This window comes from Eubalaena glacialis, chromosome 3 (genome assembly GCF_028564815.1).
Source record: "Eubalaena glacialis isolate mEubGla1 chromosome 3, mEubGla1.1.hap2.+ XY, whole genome shotgun sequence".
Classification (NCBI taxonomy): Eukaryota; Metazoa; Chordata; class Mammalia; order Artiodactyla; family Balaenidae; genus Eubalaena; species Eubalaena glacialis.
In genome coordinates, this window is record NC_083718.1 from 53,696,418 (window position 1) to 53,717,532 (window position 21,115).

General features: G+C 35.6%; 1 protein-coding gene across 5 annotated transcripts in view; it reads right to left on the minus strand.

The window, feature by feature from the left end:
* The window catches only part of CEP350 (centrosomal protein 350), a 133,051-nt gene that overhangs the window by 49,636 nt on the left and 62,300 nt on the right, over positions 1-21,115 (minus strand). For all 5 annotated transcript variants that reach the window (XM_061183056.1, XM_061183054.1, XM_061183055.1 and 2 more), the window contains 6 exons: positions 18,276-18,445; positions 15,400-15,596; positions 14,253-14,437; positions 13,684-13,771; positions 6,393-6,539; positions 4,624-4,781 (listed from right to left, as the gene is read on the minus strand). In XM_061183056.1, coding sequence (XP_061039039.1) covers positions 4,624-4,781; positions 6,393-6,539; positions 13,684-13,771; positions 14,253-14,437; positions 15,400-15,596; positions 18,276-18,445 — 945 coding nt within the window. The remainder of the gene's footprint in view (positions 1-4,623; positions 4,782-6,392; positions 6,540-13,683; positions 13,772-14,252; positions 14,438-15,399; positions 15,597-18,275; positions 18,446-21,115) is intronic.

Consider the following 21,115-nt stretch of genomic DNA (forward strand, 5'->3'; position numbering starts at 1 on the left):
TACTATTTTGAAGGGTCAATTTCTACTGAGATACCTTTAAGTCATCAATGCAGTTATTTAAAAAAACTACAAGGTTGGAAGCAGATGTGCTAACTCAGTTTTCACTTTAGCTGGCTGAAGTCCAGAGAGTAGGGTTCTAGTTCTAGCTCTGCCATTATGCTACCTGACCTGGGACAAGGCACTTAATCTCTGCAGGCCTCAATTTCTTCCTGTAGAACCAAAGGACTATACTAGATGACCTCCCTAAGGACCGACTAGTTCCAACATTTTATGATTCCTTCTTCATTTAAGTACTTCCTCACACTTTTTTAAATACATACCTCAACACATTGCTAGACCATGTGACATAAATGAGCCAATATAATTGTAGACTGTGCTCCAATAGATTCTAAAAGCATGCTACAATTTGAAAGAGCAAAATTATGATCTAAATTTTAAATAGAACTTCCAGTTCTAAAATCATTTGATTCTGAAAGATGTTAAACAAAATAAAAACTTAATACCTTAAATTATTTTAAAATTCTTTCTGGATCTAAACAATTCTTTAACTCTATACTGTTACAAGTAAAAATGAAAACTAGTGCTTTTAATTATAAAATGGATCAATTCTTTTAAGTACTTAAGCATTTTTAATGATATTCAAAAAGGAAGATAAATGAGCATATGGACAGTACTGACCTAAAAGAAAATAGTCTATTTTTCCTACAGCAAAATCTATTCTATTAAATTGTTTAATAATCTGCATATACTTAAATAAATAAAATGATACAGGTACATCATCCCTAATCTAGGAAGGAAAAAAAAAAAAGCACATTATCAGACTATCAGGATTTATTCATCCACTACACTTAGTCTAGAACCTTCTCTAAGAAAACTATATTTCTAATTTAAAGCAATGATATTTAATACATTGTTTAAAATTTTAATAAAAATGTCTTCTTTAATGGAATAGCAAAAGCCTTCACTTGCAAATGCAAAGTATATAACTCTGAACACTCATCAAGAAAATTTCCTTGATATATACTCTTTTCAGTAAAAATTTCTTCCTCTTCTGAGCTTCCTTAGCAATAGATTTTTATATACTTCACTAAAGGAACCTGATATTTATTCTTTTTTCCACCTATACTATAAGCTTTTCAAGGGCAGGGTTTATGCTTGATTCATCTTCATATCCCTCAGAACCTACTATATTCACACATTTCCCAAAAAATAATTGCTGAGGGAATAAGTAGATAATTAATAAATAATACAGAAGAACAAGCTGCTATTAACAAATGAAAGAAAAAAAACGCACTGTATCCTATTTTAACACTTAAAGAAGAAGATAAACACCATTCTTTCAGTGTTTCATTTGCTCAGTAAATAATTTTCCTAAAACAGAATTGGCAAATTAACAGGAAGAGTCAACTGTATGTTTTTTTCCCATGAATATCTGTTTCACAACTTTATACTGTAAATAATGCCCCCTCACAGTAGTAAACAAAACTCAGATTTCATTTACCAATAATTATCAAAAAACTGAGGGCTAGACAGTCTGTGGCTTTTGCAAACATATTTTCATTATTACTAACCTCTTCCATAGTTTAAATTTCTTTTGCTCTTCACTATACTGAGAAACGGAAATTATTTCTAAAATGTCAACTCAGTACAGAGGTCAAGAAAAGCCATAGAGGGGCTTGCCTGGTGGCGCAGTGGTTAAGAATCTGCCTGCCAATGCAGGGGACATGGGTTCGAGCCCTGGTCCGGGAAGATCCCACATGCCGCGGAGCAACTAAGCCCATGTGCCACAACTTCTGAGCCTGTGCTCTAGAGCCCGCGAGACACAACTACTGAAGCCCACACACCTAGAGCCCGTGCGCCACAACAAGAGAAGACTCTGCAATGAGAAGCCCGTGCACTGCAACGAAGAGTAGCCCCTGCTCGCCGCAACTAGAGAAAGCCCGCGCACAGCAACAAAGACCCAACTCAGCCAAAAATAAATAAATAAATTTATTTATTTAAAAAAGAAGAGAAAAGCCATAGATTAGAAATACAAACTTTAACAAAGGCATTGTTGTCTCAGTGAAACATTAAAGAAGGAAATCTTTCACTGGAGCCAAGAATAGTTTGAACACTTCAGAAAAATATTTATCACAGAATCAAAGTTCAGAGAGTTAACAATAAGCAGTAATATATATGAAAAAGTTCCTCCCAAAGTTAGCTAAACTGCTTGAGAAGGATGACTATTTTCTGACAAGTGTTTTATATTAGTAAAATAGTAATCTCTTAGAAGATGGCCTTTTCTAATCTACAAAACAAATAATAGTGCCTAGTAGCAAAGGCTCAAATAATTTTATTAGTTATCTACTGTAGCAAATGACTACAAAATTAACTCACTCTATTGAGCTGACATTCCAACATTGTTGAAGGAGATCTAACTCTGAAGCTTTGGTAATCTGAATGGTATTCAAAAATTAGTTTTCACATTACAGTGGATCCCTGAACAGTGGGTTTGAAATGCATAGGTCCACTTACATGTGAATATTTTTCAGTAGCAAATACTGCAGTACTGCATGATCTGTGGTTGGCCGAATCCGCAGATATAGCACTACAGATACAGAAGAACCACATACATAGAGGAACCACGACTATGGAGGGCCGACTACGCAAGTTTTAGGCAGATTTTCATCTATGCGGAAGGGCAGCATTGCTAACACAACCCCCACGCTGCTCAAGGACCAACTGTGCTTTGTTCTGGAGATCAAAAAAAAATCACCTAACAGTAATCTTCCTTTTTAATGCACTGCTAATTTTGGAAAATACTCCACTTCACCCTCAAATTTCAGCATCATCTTCCAAACATTAAAACTAATTTCTCTGCAACTACTGTCCTTACCCCAGCCCTACCACAAACACAACTGCATTGCTTCAAACAACAAATCAAGAAGTCATTGAATGCTTCAAGGCCTTTTCTCAAAAGTTTACTGCAGTAGTTGACAAAGGTAGAGCAATGATAAAAAAAATTCTAGGTCTTTAGTATTTTGGGCTCTGAGAAAATAATTAACAAAACTTAGAACAAAGTCAATAAATTCAACCTTTAACTTATTATTTAGGGTTTTTAAAGTTTTAACCAAATCTCAAATAAACACCATATAAACTGACTAATCTCACAAACAGAATAGGATTAGCAGTTCCTTCCATGGATGTGATTAAAATTATTAGAATATTATTCATAGAGACCAGCAATGAAGATTTTACTGGTATAGACAAGCAAGGAATCAATGAAGAAATTTCCCTTGAAGCTGTCCTTCCTCCAACATTTATGATCCAAAGGCATTTAGAGGCAGATATAAAATGCCAAATCAGTTATAAAAATTTATGAGATAGATTATTCTGAATTCAAAGATCCCTGGAGCAATCCAGTACGTCCCACACAGGCTACTGGAAATTTTTATCAGGAAGGAAGAAAGAATTCCTATTTGAATAGGTCTTAATTGGTCTATCCCATGGAAATCATACAAAAGGTACACTTACACATTTGTAAATGTTCAGTTTTCACCCCCTTATATTTTTTATTTTAAAAATTCGTATTTATTATTTAAACTTATCTTCATAATAAATTTAGGTATTTTTAAGGTATCAAATGCCAATTTTAAGTTACTGAAGTGCAATTTCAATTAAGCAATGAAGTGCCAGTGTACAACACTGTACCTATAGTAAGTAAGGTTTGACTTACAACTGCTTGACTGTTCAGAAAATAACTAAATCATAGGTTGATGTCACATATAAACATAGAGCATTATTAAATTTGGTGATGGGCAGTATACTGCCAAAGGATATCAAGATACAACTTAAGTTTAATCTGTGGTTCAAATTGCTAACTTAAAATAAAAGAGCAGTCAACAAAAATTTTAATGGACCTCTCTTCTATATTTAAAGAAGGTAGAAAACAGTCCACAAGCAGCTACTTTATAAGCGTATTTAATCAAATGTACACGCAAAGGAGTAAACTCTCATGTAAATGTCACTTGGTACGGTCAAAGCTGACACACAACTGAGCTATATCTAAGTAGGAGTAGCTTTCTTTAAAAGAGTCTTTAAAAAATAATACTTAGAAATGTTTTATAAGAATGACAGACTGCCAAATCATTCAACATCCCAGGAGAATTCCAGACTTTCTGATTTTAATTGAGCAATTCAGACCCACTCACAAGGTTAAAATTTCACTCTTCTACTTGAGTAAGCCTGACAGTTGTCAGAGTCACAGGATGAGATCTCAAGATAGACCCTTAAATTGCTCCCTCAAGTCAGTGGACATGTCCTCAGATTTCAGAAAAGGTAAAAATTTCACGCTTACTCATAACTTTTAATAAAAGAAAGGAGAAAACGTCATGGGTATATGTGCAAATACTACTTTGGTTTTTAAAATAAGAAACCTGGCTGTATTTAAGATCGAGAAAATTTGTTTTATAAATAAGGTCTACAGTTAACTGACTTCTAGGATGACTTAATAACTCTGCTAAAATGCAACTGAATCCATAAAATATTATGTTGTATCAATCTAATCTAATGAAATACATTAAAAATATTATTTGTTGCTACTACTTTCAGTGTAAATAGGAGATATTTTTTTAAATGAATTACTTTTCATCCATGCGGCTTCTCATTTTCTTCAGTTTCTGCATAATGCTGCTAGTTTCACTGCTGGAGATTGAAATGGGGGAAGGACTGCGGGTCTCCAAGTCAGTTGGAGCAGGACTGGTTGCCTTATTGTCCTTTGTATCATCATCACTATGAGAGTCCTGCAAACAATAGGGGGTAGTAAAGTATTATAATTATACTGGAATTTAAGATCTCAAACTGATTTAAATACTGTCATTTCAAAATTAATTTATCTTCAAAACAGTATTTGTAAAATAGCTGAAATTAAGGTATTACTTAAAGGACAAAATTATATCACACAAGTAAAATGTATATACATGTACTTACATAGTCCCTAGATTTGTTGCTTAGGAGCAACAAAACCTGAATAGCAGTGAGCATGCTTAGCACCAGATCTTGATTTCTAAATAACTATCCTCCTTGGAGAAACAGCTGATTCCAAGGCTGAGGCAGGGAAAGTAAAAGATGACCCTGAAACATCTTGTTCCAGAAAACATAAAAGTGCTCAAAGACTGATGGGTACATGTCAAAAGGACACAGAAACCTGCTCGAAGAGGCTCCTAATGGCCCAATTTGAGAAAAAGTGAGCATCAAAACAAATAATGATAGTAACAGATTATAATGCTGAGTAAAACACAAATCCGTGAGTCCATACTGATATAAATAAAATAAATTTAACTTTGACGAAGAACAGGAATGTATGTAGCCTCAAAACACCTTCATGCAATGCACTTATTAATTACAAAGAGAAAGAGAGTAACTATACAGTGAAGTATGGTAGATGCCACCTTAATCAAGTGTTCGAGTTAACATCATCAGTAATGAGATAAATCAAAATCAGGTGCCACCTGATTGAATGCAGAGAACAACACAGCATCACTTCCGTGATATTCCTCCCAAAGATGCACAACCTGAATCTAATTATGAGGAAAGATCAGACAAACCCAACTTGAGGACCATTCTACAAAATATCTGGCATGTAATCTTCCAAAGTGTGAAGGTCATGAGAGTCAAGGAACTTTTCCAGACTGAAAGAGATTAAAGAGATATGAAAACTAATGTGTCAATATTAATTTGTTGGCAACGTAACTCTCGACTGAGAAAATCAAAGCTCTTTGTACTGTGTTTGAAATTTTCTATAAATCTGAGACTGTTTCAAAATTTAAAGTGAATTTTAAAAATCAAAGCAGTGAATACTAAGAGATTTATTTAACTGTATTGCTATATAGGCTGAGTTTTCCAACACTATATTGACACTTTACAGTATTTCAGAATAGGTCCAAATTTTGTTTTTGTCTGAATATCTCCTTTGAACCTTGTATCATTATATTAGGCATTAGGCATATTAGGCATTATGTAAAGAGCAAAAATAATTAATTCCTCCCATTAATTCTGAGGAATATATTTGGATTGAATATATTCCCATTAATTCTGAGGAATATATAATGATATTGATATTTGGATTGATAAGCAAAAACAAGGCTCTCTGTCCCAACTGAATTTATAAATGGAAAACATTTTTAAACTAATATATGACCTACATGTCCCTTTCAAAACTTGAATAACCCATGAGAGGAAAAAAAAGACTCTCACTTTACATAAAGGCACATACATAGAACTTCATCCTGGTGCATTAATGTATCATAGTGCTAGAATGAACACACCCACCATATTAGAAGATGAGGTAGAGTTAGGTATTAGCAAGCAACATGAGGCAGAAAACAAATTAATAATAATTTCATGTAATTTACCAATTTATTCTCCCCTGCAGACTTCAACTTCTCCTGCAGTTTTATGGTAGTCTGTCGGATCCTTTCTATCTCCTCCTGCTGTTTAAGAATCAGTTGTCTTTCCTTCCGAGCTGCCTTACTGGCTTCCTGAAGACGTTTAATTTCTGCCTAAAGTTTAAAGAGTTAGGCGAGGGATTGAAATTTGGAGGAGACAAGTCCAAAATAATATTTTAAAAAGAAAATCCAATCATCACATATATCAAAAATAAATACATACAGCATTTCAAGATAAAAATAATAATACTGAAAAATTTTTAAGCAGTGGAGGAGGAAAAAATGTCACATCACTCTAAAATAACATGATTCCTTAATTCAAATAATTATAATTACAACCGACTGATCATTTCATATCCCTTTTTAAAACTTAACATACTCTTCATATTTTTCCATAGTGCCATTTAGTCTTTACACTTATTTGTTTAATAACTGCATATCAAGTAAACTAATTAATGTAACCATTATTCTATTGCTAAACTCCATTCCGAATAATGCTTTAATGCCTATAAATTGTTTCATACTATGGATTAGTTCTTTAGGAGAGATTCCAAAAAGTAGGACAAACAAGTCAAAGAGAATGAATGATTTTATGGCCCTTAGAACAGTTTCTAAAATTGCTTTCAGAAAAGAATTTTCTCCACATAAAATGCCACCAGAAACATTTAAGACTACATTGCACCAAACTCTCTCCACGCAGGATATTATTGTTTTCTTTTGCTAATAGTGGGCAAAAAATGATACACTTCACTATTAATAATAAAATTTAACAGACTGTCCATTTTTTTCATAAATTTGTTGTAATCTGTTTTCTTGTCAATAAAGCATAATAAAGATATTAATAACTTGTTACAATTTATTTAAATCATGCTTGATTTTTTAAACTATCTGAAAATGCAGAAAAGTGCACAATAAACATCTAATTCCAAAATCCCAAATTAACAATTGTTAATACTCTGTCATATTTTCTCTTAGTCTTTAACTTCATAAAGAAATAAAAGATTACAGATAACACCAGTCTACAATTCCCTGCCCCAACTCCCTAGAGGTAACCACTATCATGGTATATATCCTTCCATGGTATACATCGTTTTAAAATTCTTCTACAAATATTTGTACTTACCTGCAAAAAAATATATACTGTTTGGTTTGTATGTTTTAAAATATTTTATAAGTAATATCATACATATATATTTTCAATCTTGCTTTATTTACTAAACATTGCTTTTATATGTCTCCATGTTGATTTGCCCCTAAATGCTGCATAAATTTACACTGGAGGTATACAGATTTCATGTATCAATTACCTCTATGGTTAGATAAGGTTGTTGTCTACTATTACAAACGATACTATAATCAACAGCCGTATACTTTTTGTCTCCTTGGGCACGTGTATGAATTCCTCTCAAGCACCAGTTCTCGAAGTATGGTCCAAGGACCCTTGAAGCTTCCTAAGATCCCTTCTGGAGACTCTCAGGATCAAACTATCTTCATAATACTAAGACATTATTTGCCTTTTCACTCTCATTCTCTCATGAGTGTACAATGGCATTTATTCACATTTTGAAGAAAATAACTGTATTTTCCAAAACAAACAAAATTAGTGAAAATAGTATGTAGATGTTTGCACACCTCTTTACTGTCTGGCTTGGTTTTTTTTTTTGGTTTGGGTTTTTTTTTTTTTAATTGAAGCATAGTTGATTTATAATACTGTGTTAGTCTCAGGTGTACAGCAAAGTGATTCAGTTATACACTAATTTTTTTTCAGATTATTTTCCATTACAGGTTATTACAAGATATTGAATATAGTTCCCTATGCTATACAGTAAATCCTTGTTGCTTATCTATTTTACGTATAGTAGCTTGTATCTGTCAATCCCATACTACTAATTTATCCCTCCCCATCTCCGTGGCTTGATTTTTTTTAAACACCATGCATTGCTCATTTGGAAAATGTTTAGTTCACTCAGTTATGCAGATCTTCCAAATGTTCACATATTTCATTATACAATCCCCCCAAATCACATTTATTAATATCACTGTGATCTCAAAAAAAATTCTTTAGTATTAGGTGGTAAACAGAAATTTTTCAAAATTCTGACATTTGCTTGAAAGTTTGAACCTTATCATTGGCAACAAACACTGTCAATTGCTTTCTTTGAAGTGAAAAGCACACTTGGTTCATTTTTGAGAAAATGACTGTCAAATACCCTAATCTGAACAAACATAGTTTGTCTCTGAATAACTCTTTCAAGTAAAAATGGTATTCCATGAAAAAAACCTGGCTAGCTCAGCTTGCAATTCAAACTACACAAATGCTTTCCCATGAGTTAATCACCGTCCTCTGGTATCTAGGAAAAGTGCTTAATTGTGGGCTTCCCATTCCTGTCGCGGAGAATATGAAAACAACAAGTACTCAGAGGTCAACACAATAAAATTAATAATTTTTACTACTTAATCAGGACATTCTTTAGTAGAACTAGATTTTTTTTGCTGCAAGTATGTGGCAGTGGAAGATATAATGACTACTAGTAGTTTGGTGCCCCTGCCCTGATCTGTGCTAAGGCACCAGCAATTTTACCACCATTGTTTCTGCACCATTTAGTGCAAATGTCAACACATAAAAAGGGCAAATTCACATCCCACTATCCTTATGAAAATAGTTTTGATCTCCCTGACCCATGAAAGGGTCTCAGGGATCCCCAGAGCTCTACAGAACACCTTTTGAAAACTGATACTAGCTTAGGCCTGAGCTTCTAAACCAATTAATGTATAATTTCACCCAATCCAAGCCTAGAAGAAAGATTTTTTTCAAGGGGTTCTAAGGGGAAAGTGTTTGCATCTCTCTTAAGAATAAGCCATAAGGTTGTACAAGTAAACTGTTCACTTTAAAATGGTTAATGGTGGGATTTCCCTGGTGGTTCAGTGGGTATGACTCCGCACTCCCAATGCAGGGGGCCCGGATTCAATCCCTGGTCAGGGAACTAGATCCCACATGCATGCTACAACTAAGAGCCTGCATGCCGCAACTAAGAAGCCCACATGCTGCAACTAAGACCCAGCACAGCCTAAATAAATAAATATTTTTAAAATAAATAAATAAATAAAATGGTTAATGGTATATTCATTTTAAAATGGTTATTTTATGTTATGTGAATTTCACCTCAAAAAAAAAAAAAAGAGAATAAAGAAAATATGTTCCTGTTGGATACAGCTGTGCAAAGATATGTGGCCAAATTCCTCATAGCCATCTCACTACATGTCAAAATAATCCCTACTGATACAACTGCAGTTAAGTATCTCAGTACACATATCCTCACACTCTGGTGCTTTTATTCCTAGAGGGCAACTTTCTAGGGGTAGCTGTGAGACAGGCCTGCGACCTGGGAACCTTTGCTGCAATGCTGCAAAGCTTGCACCTGGACACACCTCTCCTTAAGCTATAAATACAAAGAAACTATATGGGACTAAAAATAACTGCGTGCATGCTAGGGCAAATTCTGGACCCAAAAGATACAAAGAGACCAAAAAAACCAACTGCCACTTCTGAAGAGCCTGGAGCAAAAACAGGGTACTGAGCATGCCCCCTGCACACAACACCACCTAAGGGGTGGGCAAACCTCCTAAGCCACCCCTCCAGCCCAACCCCTGGACACACCCCTACCCTCACCCCACATAAGGAACCAGCTGGCCCGCCCCCAGAAAGCAAGCAAGCAAGCAAGGGAACCTATTGTTTGTTCTCACTCCCCCCTGCTACAGCATGGGTCCCAATAAAGCCTTGCCTGAATTTCTTGTCTGGCCTCTGATCAATTTGTATTGATTAAGGAGGCCAAGAACCCTGGTCTGTAACAGCTAGTTGGATCAAGGAGTATTTTTGGCACATTCACTTAAAAAGCATTCTGGCCTACTATAAACATAGTATGCAGAAAAATCAGTCACTCAAACCCCCACCACTGGGATTGAACAGTTTGCCACATTTGTTTCAAATCTCTGTTTCAAAATTAAATCATTAGCGATAAAACTAAACTCTACCCCAATCTCTTTTTCCATTTTCCTCTCCAGAAGTATATCATCCCTACATGTGCTGTGTACTTTTGATGCAAGAGTGATTCCATGGAACATATATTACTAATTGGTGACTTTTAAAAATTTACAAGAATGGTATCATATTGTACATATTCTTTTGCATCTTGTTTTTCTGTAATAATATTATGATTAAAAAAAAAAAAACTTTTGGCCTCACTGCATGGCATGAGGGATTCTTAGTTCCCCAACCAGGGATCAAACCTGTGCCCCCTGCAGTGGAAAGGCAGAGTCTTAACCACTGGACTGCCAGGATAGTCCCAATATTATGATCTCTGATAAGACCTACTGCTGTCCTGTTCAATACAGTAGTCAATAGCTACATGTAGCTATTTAAATTGAGATTAATTTTAAGTGAAATTAAAATTTCAGTTTCTTGGTTGCACTAGCCACATTTTAAGTACTCAAAAGCTACATGTGGGGACTTGCCTAGTGGTCCAGTGGGTAAGACTCCGCGCTCCCAATGCAGGGGGCCGAGTTCCATCCCTGGTCAGGGTACTAGATCCCGCATGCATGCCGCCGCTAAGAGTTCGCATGCCGCAACTAAAAAGATCCCGCGTCCCACAACTAAGACCCAGCGCAGCCAAAATAAATAAATAATTTTTTTTAAAAAAGCTACATGGGGCTAGTAGCTACTGTATTGGATAGCAGAGATACAGAACATTACCATTATTAAACAGTTCTTATATTTAATGCATTCTTTTTTCCTGCAGTGTTATATTTTCTTGCAGAAATATGAACTGGTTCATCTATTCTCTTACTGAAGAAATAGTTTCCACTTTTCCCTATATACTGTAAAAGCTTCTCTAGGATATTTACCAACACATAGAAATGCTGAGTCATAAATTATGTGTCTTCAATTTACCTAGTTATAGTCAAACTGCTCTGAAAGTCATTACACCAGTTAACACTCCCACCTGCTACAGAGAACTGCAGTGAAAAAAACTAAGACCTAAGACAGTTAAGTCTTAAACTTAAGTCTTAAGACTTAAGGCTTCAAACTCAGTCTTCACCTCAAAGTATCCGCCAATTCTCAAGCAGCATAGGCAAAAAGGCTAAGGAATTAAGCCAGAAACCTCTCAACAGCAGAGCAGAAATACCCAACAGTCTCTTGTGTTGGTAAAACAGGTTAACCTGGTTTTCAACTGAAATCCCTGCGGGGTCACAACCGAGCGTCAATGCAAAGCAGAAGTAGACTGAGGCTTACCAAGTCTGCAGCCCAATGCCTACCCAGCTCAGCCCCTGAGTGGAATAAAGTGAACAGCTGACCACTCTAACTGCATAGAAGAGGAAAGGATAAATCCTCTCTAGGGGAAGATAACATCATCTGGAGCCTCTGCAGTTATTTATACACAGTGTTCAATAAAAAAAATTACTAGGCATCTTAAGAAAAAGGGTCATATGATAATAAAAAATAAAAACAGACAATAGTAGCGGACACAAAGATGTCCAAATGATAGAGTTAGCAGATAAGGAAGTTAAAATAACTATGAATAATGTGTTCAAAAAATAACAGAAAAAGGTCAAAAAACAGATGAAAAGGTAGAGAATTTCAACAAGAATTAAAATCTATAAAAAAGAACAAAACAGATTTTATAGAACTAAAAAAGAAATCAAATTAAGAACTCATTGGATAGATTTAACAGTACACATCACGGTGCAGAAGCTATAACTAACGAATTCAAAGACAGGTCAATAAAAACTTTCCAAACAGAAGCACAGTGGTTTTTTGTTGTAGTTGATGATGTTGTTGTCGTGGTTGTTTTACTGTTTTAAAGAATGACATTAAAACAAAACAGAGCAGAACAGAGACGTGGTAAATTGTCCAAAGGTCTAACGTTTATCTACTTGGAGCCTCTGAAGGAAAGGAATGAGAGAAAAGGACAAAAGCAACACCTGAAGAGATAATTTTCAAAAACTGATGAAATACTACTAACAACAGATTCAAGAAGCTCTGCAAACTCTAAATAGTATCAGTGCAAAAGAAACCACACCTAGGCAAATCATAGTAAATCTACTGAAAAATCAAAGACTAATTTTTGTTTATTTATTTTTTATTTTTATTTTTTGGCCACGCCACGCAGCTTGTGGGATCTTAGTTCCCCAACCAGGGATTGAACCCAGGCCCTGGCACTGAAAGCACTGAGTCCTAACCACTGGAATGCCAGGGAGTTCCTCTTACGGCAAAGTTTTAAAAAAACTATTAATATTCCAATATATAACTCAAATGATTAAGTTCACAGATCATCCAACACAGTAGCTAGTACCTGAAAACAGGTCAATAAAGGAAAAGAAAACTAGAATCTATTAAATACTTACCAGGCAACGTGAAACAGATTTTACGTATGTTACCTCATTTAATCCTCACAACCACCATATGAAATAAAATCTCACTCCAACAGATAAGGAAACTAAGTCTCAGAGAGTTACTTAAACTTGACCATGAATACGCATTTGCAACTGACGAAGCTGGAATTCAAATAATAACAACTAACATTTATTGAGCACTTACCTTTGTGCCAAGGTTTGTTCTAAGTTATTATATGTATTAACTCATTTATTCCTCTTAACAACCCTACAAAGTATGTTATCATTATTATGCTCGGTTTATAAATAAGGAAACTGAGGAACAGAGAAGTTAAGTAACTTTCCAAGATTATAAAACTAATAATTGGAAGGTTTGGGATTTTAATCAAGGCAATCTGACTCTAGAGCCTGAATTCTTAACCACTACACCATGCTGCCTCTCCAGGATACAAATGCCAGGTCTTTCTGAGTCCATTAAGCCAAAATATTTGTCAATTTGTAATTCATATGTCTTGAAAATCTATTTGGGGAAACAGTGACTAAGTAATTAATCCAATTAGACTCACAAACATCTTAATTTTAAAAATATGCATATCAAAGCACAATTTTATTTTACATAGTAAATGAAGGCAGAAGGTCTTACTCTATATTGTATTCAGTTAGCAGTGAAACACAACCCTAATTTAGGAGAAAAACGATAGGCCACTAAGCAACTCCTGTAATTATAGTAGTAGGCATCAACAGTGGTAAATAGCAACTAAATCTCCTTTAATGTGATAAGAAGAAAAAGAGATTAGGCAAAATAATAGATTCCACAATCTAACTTGTCGCCTTACGTTCTCTTAAAGGAGTGTTTTTCCTAACATACCTTTTCTTGCTGCAACCTTAAGAGCAAACCACGTTGTTTCTTTCGGAGTGGGGGCATTTTATCATCTTCTCCTTTATCTCGTAGATGTCTGCAATTATTCCCATTGAGACAAAGATTAGATTAAATTTCTATTCTAATGTCAAGAATTCTCAACCACTAACAAATCTCTAACCCATTTAACATTTTCAAATGTGGAAAATAGTTGCTGCATGCAGCAACTCCTAACCCAACAAATATTTTATTGGATATATGATATATGCAAACCCTAGACTGTCCTTTAAAGATAAAATAGCTTTGAGAAATTTATAACATAGTAAAGGAATTAAGTATAAAACAACAATATAAGAGTCAGTTAAGTGATGAAAGAGAAATGCAAAGAAAATGTTATATGTTTAGGATGTCTTGAAAGCAACATGATTCGAGGATGACTGCTGTTTTTCTAGCTTGAGAAACTGGGTTGATCAAATTAAATTAGATGAGGAAACAAAAACATCTTTAAAAACAAGGCATTTCCTTTTCATGAAAGGAGAAATCGAACAGTCAAAACTATGTTCACTGAAAGAACTTACTTTTTCTGATGCTCTAGCCAGGCTAATTCAGCTTTAGTTTTCTCCTTCAAGGCCTTTTCACGGAGACGCAGGAGTGAAGACTGGTGAGCTGCTCTCATTTCCTCTTCTTTCATATACTGTCTAACCATCTCCATAGTAAATTTAGAAAAGCTGTCTTGTCCTCCTGAGAATGGCATGCTCAGCTCCTGAGTTAGAGAGTTTATGTCGTGTTTATCACCATCTAAACCTTTTGGAATTTAATTAACTTCATTAAAAGAGGTATGCACTTGGGCTTCCCTGGTGGCGCAGTGGTTAAGAATCCACGTGCCAATGCAGGGGACACGGGTTCGAGCCCTGGCCCAGGAAGATCCCACATGCCGCGGAGCAACTGGGCCCGTGAGCCACAACTACTGAGCCTGTGCTCTAGAGCCCACGAGCCATAACTACTGAGCCTGCGCACCACAACTACTGGATCCCGCACGCCTACTGCCCGTGCTCCACAACAAGAGAAGCCACCGAAACAACAAAGAGTAGCCCCCGCTTGCCGCAACTAGAGAAAGCCCGCGCACGGCAACGAAGGCCCAATGCAGCCAAAAATAAATAAATAAAATAAATAAATTAAAAAAAAAGAGGTATGCACTTATAAAAATAAATTATGTATATAAAAAGGCTGTCAACCACGTAAGAGAACATTCTTCAAAAAAAAAAGGCAAGTGAAAGCCAGTAACATTCATCTGCTAATTTATTCACCCAATAAAATTTTAACAACTACTGTAAGCCAGGTACTGTCCCAGGGGTGTAAAGCTGGGTAAGAATTTGCCCCTGTTATTCAAAAGGCTTACAATTTAATAAGAAGAAAGATATAAATGAAAAATTTTTAATGGAATACAGTGTTGTAAGGGTGAAGTAAGTGAAAAAGCTAAAGACATAACTTTGGCTCAGATCCTCAAAAGCCTTATATATCATTCCAAGGAATAAGTTTGTAAGCTACTTTATAAGGAAAGCAAAGCCAGATTCTATACCAAAAATATAACATAAAATTGATATCTCAGGAAAATCATTCTGGTAGCTGACAATTGAGTTCAAGTACAAAATAATTCCTCATACCTTTGAGAGAACACATCCACAACTATTTATGAAGTATCTCCACAGGTAAACTGAAACACACCTTGGCAGAGGACAGTGTAGTCTTTTCTGGGGAAGTTTCTTCATCAGAGTCATCATGATGGCCTCTTTTCTTTTCCATGTTAAATCTGCGATGACTCTCAGAAGGTAGTAAAGATCGAAATGATCTTTCTTCTATTTCATCTTCTGTCATGGATTCATCAAATTTCAGGGAATATTCTGTTGCAACAGAAGTTGAATCTATAATAAAAGAATATGGAGCAAGTAGATTTTACCACTGTAACAGTTTTCAGTAGATATTCAATTAGTAGCCCTGAATAGCTTCCAATTTTTTAGCAATTATGAATAATAATGCCACAAATATTAGTGTATAGATTTTTGTGTGGACATAAGTTTTCAGATCACTTGGGCAAATACCTAGGCATGTGATTGCTGGGTCATTATAAAATGCTGTGTATGGGGCTTCCCTGGTGGCGCAGTGGTTGAGAATCTGCCTGCTAATGCAGGGGACATGGGTTCGAGCTCTGGTCTGGGAAGATCCCACATGCCACGGAGCGGCTAGGCCCGTGAGCCACAACTACTGAGCCTGTGCGTCTGGAGCCTGTGCTCTGCAACAAGAGAGGCCACGATAGTGAGAGGCCCGCGCACTGCGATGAAGAGTGGCCCCCACTTGCCGCAACTGGAGAAAGCCCTAGCACAGAAACGAAGACCCAACATAGCAACCAATCAATCAATCAATAAAAATAAATAAATAAATCTTAAAAGCAGAAACCTACCATTAAAAAAAAAGAAAAATGCTGTGTAAATGTCTTCCAGCGGCGCTGTGCTATTTTGCACATCAGTGATGAATTCAAGTTCCTGTTGCTCAGCATCCTTGCCACCAATTTGTTGTTATTTTGGATTTTAGCTATTCCAATAGGCACGTTATAGTATCTCATTGAGATTTTAATTTTCACTTCCCTATAAATATATGATATTGAAGACCTTTCCCATGTCTATCTGCCATTTGTATATTTTCTTCAACGAAGTGTGTCTGTTCAGCTCTTTTGCATATTTTTTAATTGGGTTGCTGATTTTCCTGATGAGTTTTAAGAGTCCTTTATACATTCTGGATATAAGTCTTTTACCAAATGTGATTTACAAATATTTTCTAACTGTCTGTGGCTTTTCATTCTCTTAATAATGTCTCTTACAGAGCAGAAGTTTTTAATTTTTAACAAAGTGTACCTTATCAATTTTTTCCTTCATGGATTGTACTTTTGGTGTTGTACCTAAGAAATCATTGCCAAACCAAAGTGACCTAGATTTTCCCCTGTTTTCTTCTTCATACTAGTTTTTCAATGTTTTAATTTCTTTGGATTTTGGTTGTCCCATGAATTCTAGCCACCTTAGCTTTCTTGAAGGATAGGCATGTTCACAGCTGGATAGCTCTATTGTCCCATCCCACAGAATCCCAGAAGTCTGAAAGCTTTCCTATATTTCATCCTGTCTCTTGCCCTTTAGTCCAAACTGGCTGTGTCTCTGCTAGTATAACCCCATCTCTGTGCCTGGCTTCTGCTGAACATGCTGAGATGGCTGATTAAATCCATGGGTAATGTCTTTACGAAGTAACTGTCCAGTCACACCCTTGGTGTTCTCTCCAGAACTCACTTTCTCATTTTTTACAATACGGATAGGCTGAGAATGTTCCAAATCTTCAAATTCTGGTTCCTTTTTGCTTAATAATTCCTTCAGTTTATTTCTTCTCTCACATTTTACTATAAGCAGTAAGAAGAAACTAGGCTATGCCTTCAACATTTTACTTAGAAATCTCCTCAGCTAAATATCCAAGGTCATCACTTTTAACTTCCACTTTCCACAAAACACTAGAACAAGTTCAGTCAAGTTCTTTGCCACTTTATAACAAGGATTGCCTATCTTCCAGTTTCCAATAACATGTTCCTCATTTCCACCTTTATTGGACTTCATCGGAATCACCTTTAATGACCATTCCTACCAACAATCTCTGCAAGGCAGTGTAGGCTTTTTCTTGCATGAACCTCAAAACTCTTCTATCCTTTACTCATCATCCAGTTCCAAAGCCACTGCTACACTTTTAGTATTTGTTATAGCATCACCCCAACTTCTAGGTACCAACATCTGTATTAATCAGCTAGGGCTGCCATAACTATAGACTACTATATCCCTATATTATATTCACTATAAAATTTACAGAAAAGATTTTTAAAGGATGAAAAAATTTTAAATGTAAATATTGTCTTCTTACACTCCAAAGACTGTCTTGCCCATCCTGTTTTGAAGACTACGGTTCTAGACTATCAATCAAAAGCACTACTTAATGACCAGTTATTTAAAAAATAAATCTAGAATGGAGGCTATTAATTTACCAACTTAATGTCTTAAAGGTGCCATTTGTTGCCAGATTCTGTTTTCTTTGCTATATTATTTACTACCCATGATTCGACAGGAGTACAGCTTTAATTTATGATCCAGGAAAAGTAATGAATTTTAATCTATTTAATATATCTGATGTTATCATCATTTAGAAGAAATTGTACCTTATTATATTGTTTAAAATTTAAAGTTCTAATAATGTATTCTCCTTTTTATGATCGTGTTACACATCTACAATAGGATAAAAGTAATTTTTTTCAGTACTGAGTATATATTCCATTCACATGCATGGTCACCTAGATTTAGTCTTGCCTCCCCTCAGAATCATGACACACAACCATGTAAAATATTAGCAAGGTTACTACTGGCATGGTGTATGGCCTTCAAACAGTTTCACTTGAATACATTTAATATCAGACATAAAACCTTGTCTAATTATATTAATTAGTTCAGTCACAAATATCTCAAAGGGTTCTGGAAGCCTCCCCAAACGATAATTATACATACATGTGCAAAGAAAGTTACCTTTCTCATCGGGAAGAGATGGTACACTATCACTTCGTAGAGAATCATCCACAGCAGTCTGGACCTGTTCATCAATAGAACTCTCCATCTTTTCACCATGAAGTTTCTTCTCATTTTCCTTACAAGAGGGAACTGAAGGACTTTCTTGACGGCTGCTACCACTACTACTCCTGTTTAAGAGTATTATGGAAACAAACCAGAAAAAAAATAAAGGTAACAAAATAAGGATCATAACTTCAAAGTAAACTTATTTGGCCAAGGAAATGTGCCTTATGATCAAGATATGAAATGACAAAATATATAATATAAAACATAAAAATGCTACGTAGACATAAGTCTGAGAAGAAACTGTTTCAGGAAAGATGAGTAGAAGAAAGAGGTTTCACTTTTAAATAGTCATAATGGGGAACCACTATTCTCAGGCTATCACTCCCTTTTTTCCTCTCATTTTAAAATCAATCTACTTAAAATCAATCTACAAAACGGCTTCTATCTGCTGTTTCCACTTCCTTACTTTTCATCAACCTCATAATTTATCGCAGTCTGCTTCAATTCCCTACTATTCTACTGGAACAGTTCTTGTAAACTCCACCTAAACTCTAATTGTCAAATCCAATACATAATTTCTTTTTCTACAACATCAGAGGTATGAACCTCTTATCTCCTTTTTTAAAAGTTCACTAAAGCAAATGTAGTAAAGTGTTAACACTAGGGTAACGTGGATGAAAGATATTTGGGAACTTTATATTATTCTTGCAAAGTTGTTGTAAGCTTGAAATTATATCAAAATTAAATGATAAATAAAAGGGTTCTCCTTTCTTATATTCCCTGACTCTACTCCCACCTGCTTCTCTTCCTACCTCCCTAGCACATTTTCCTGTGTTTCTTTCGCTTCCTTTTAATTTTTCTATCTTTTCTTCAACTGATTGTGCATCCTAGCGTTTTGGTTTTGGTTCCTTTCTCCTTTATGCTATATACTCTCCTTGGACAAACTTATGCGTCTCTATAATTTCAACTGCTATCATTTGGAATGAGCCTCAAATCTGTATCACTAGCTCCACCCTTCCCCTGACTTTAAGCCTCAAGTTTCCAAATGCTTAGTGAATTTGTTTTCAAGTTCAATGTTTTCCTTCCTCCCTCTTTGCTTTCCTTAATTTATCCATTCACTAAATATAAATATATAGCCAATCATAAGCCAAGTTCTGAGATCCTCTGAATAAGCTATTTCCTCTTGTGACATGCCCTTCCTTCCCTCTCTGCCTAATGAATTCAAGACTCAGTTGAAGTATCATTTCTGCAAATTGTTTGTGGACCCCTTCTCCACTCCCAAGGAAGGTCTCTGTGTTTATACTGTTTTTTTGTGCATATTTCTACGATAGTATTTATCAGAATATTATGCAATTATTTGTCTCACTTAATAAATGTTTTCAAAAGGATAAATTGTATAATAAAGCTATAAGGTAAAAGACAGAATGCAGGAGACTGCAAGTGCTTTGGAGTCAGTAGGATATGGGGTTAATCTCAATTCTTCCACTTGGCAGTTACACACCAATCATTCACCCAAGAAACATGTAGTAGATTGCCTACTATGTGCTAGGCATTTTGTTAAGCTCTGGGGATACAAGAATGATACAGTCTTCATTAGCCTACCAACAAGTGTGGGTAAAGATGTGGAAAATTTTTATATTCCTGGTGAAAATGTAAAATGGAGCAGCTGTTTTGGAAAACAGTTTGGCATATCTTCAAGATGTTAAACAGAGTTACTATTATGACCCAGCAATCCTTTTCCTAAGTATATACCCAAGAGAAACGAAAACACATGACCACACAAAAACTTGTACATGAATGTACACAGTGGCACCATTCATAAGAGCCAAAAAGTGGAAACAATCCTAATGTCCAACAACTGATGGATAATTGTGGGATATCCATGCAGTAGATTATTTGGCTATATAAAGGAATAAAGTACTGATACATGATAGACAAACCTTGAAAACATTATGGTAAGTTAAAGAAGCCAGTAGCAAAGAACCACACATTGTATGATGCTATTTACATGAAATGTCCAAAACAGATAACAATCCATATAAAATAGAAATAGAGAGTAGATTAGTTGTCACCAGAGGCTGGGAAAGGACATAAGAAGTGACTGTTAATGGGTACAGGGTTTCTTTTGGGGATGACGAAAATGAAGCCCTCAAAGAACTCCAAGTCTAGTCTACAAGTGATAAGTAAAGGAGTGAGAATATAGAAGGTGGTAAAGGCTGTAATAGTTATACGGAGTGCTGTGGGAGAACACAGAAGGGATCTCTAAAGCAGATGAGGGGTAATACTGATTCTTAAAGGGCAAGTAAAAGTAAACTAAATGAAATGGAGCGGGGAGGGTCCAGAAAGAAGGTATATCATAGGTAATGGCACAGGAGACAAAGAGAGCATGGCTCTTTAGAGAAACGGAAGTAGTTAGAGCCAGTAGAATATGGTAAGAGGACAAATGCCAAGTGACAGGGCTGGAGATTGACTAAAGGCTCAATAATAAAGGGACTTTCACACTATACTAAGTGGCTCTGAGGAAACACTGAAGGTTTCAAACAGGTAAATAACCAATTGGCGGCAAATTTTAGAAAAATCACTCTGGTTGCCATGCGGTTAATGTATGAAGTGGGGAAAGGTCACAGGACAGGGAAACCTATTAGGAGTCCACTGCAGTAACTCAGATGATGGCCTAAATTGTCAGTGAAGGTTAAATGAAAGTCATATAGTTCCAGACACAGAGTAAGTACTTAATAATTGTTGGTACTTACCCCACATTAATCTTCATGTTTTTTAGTCTCATGATTTTT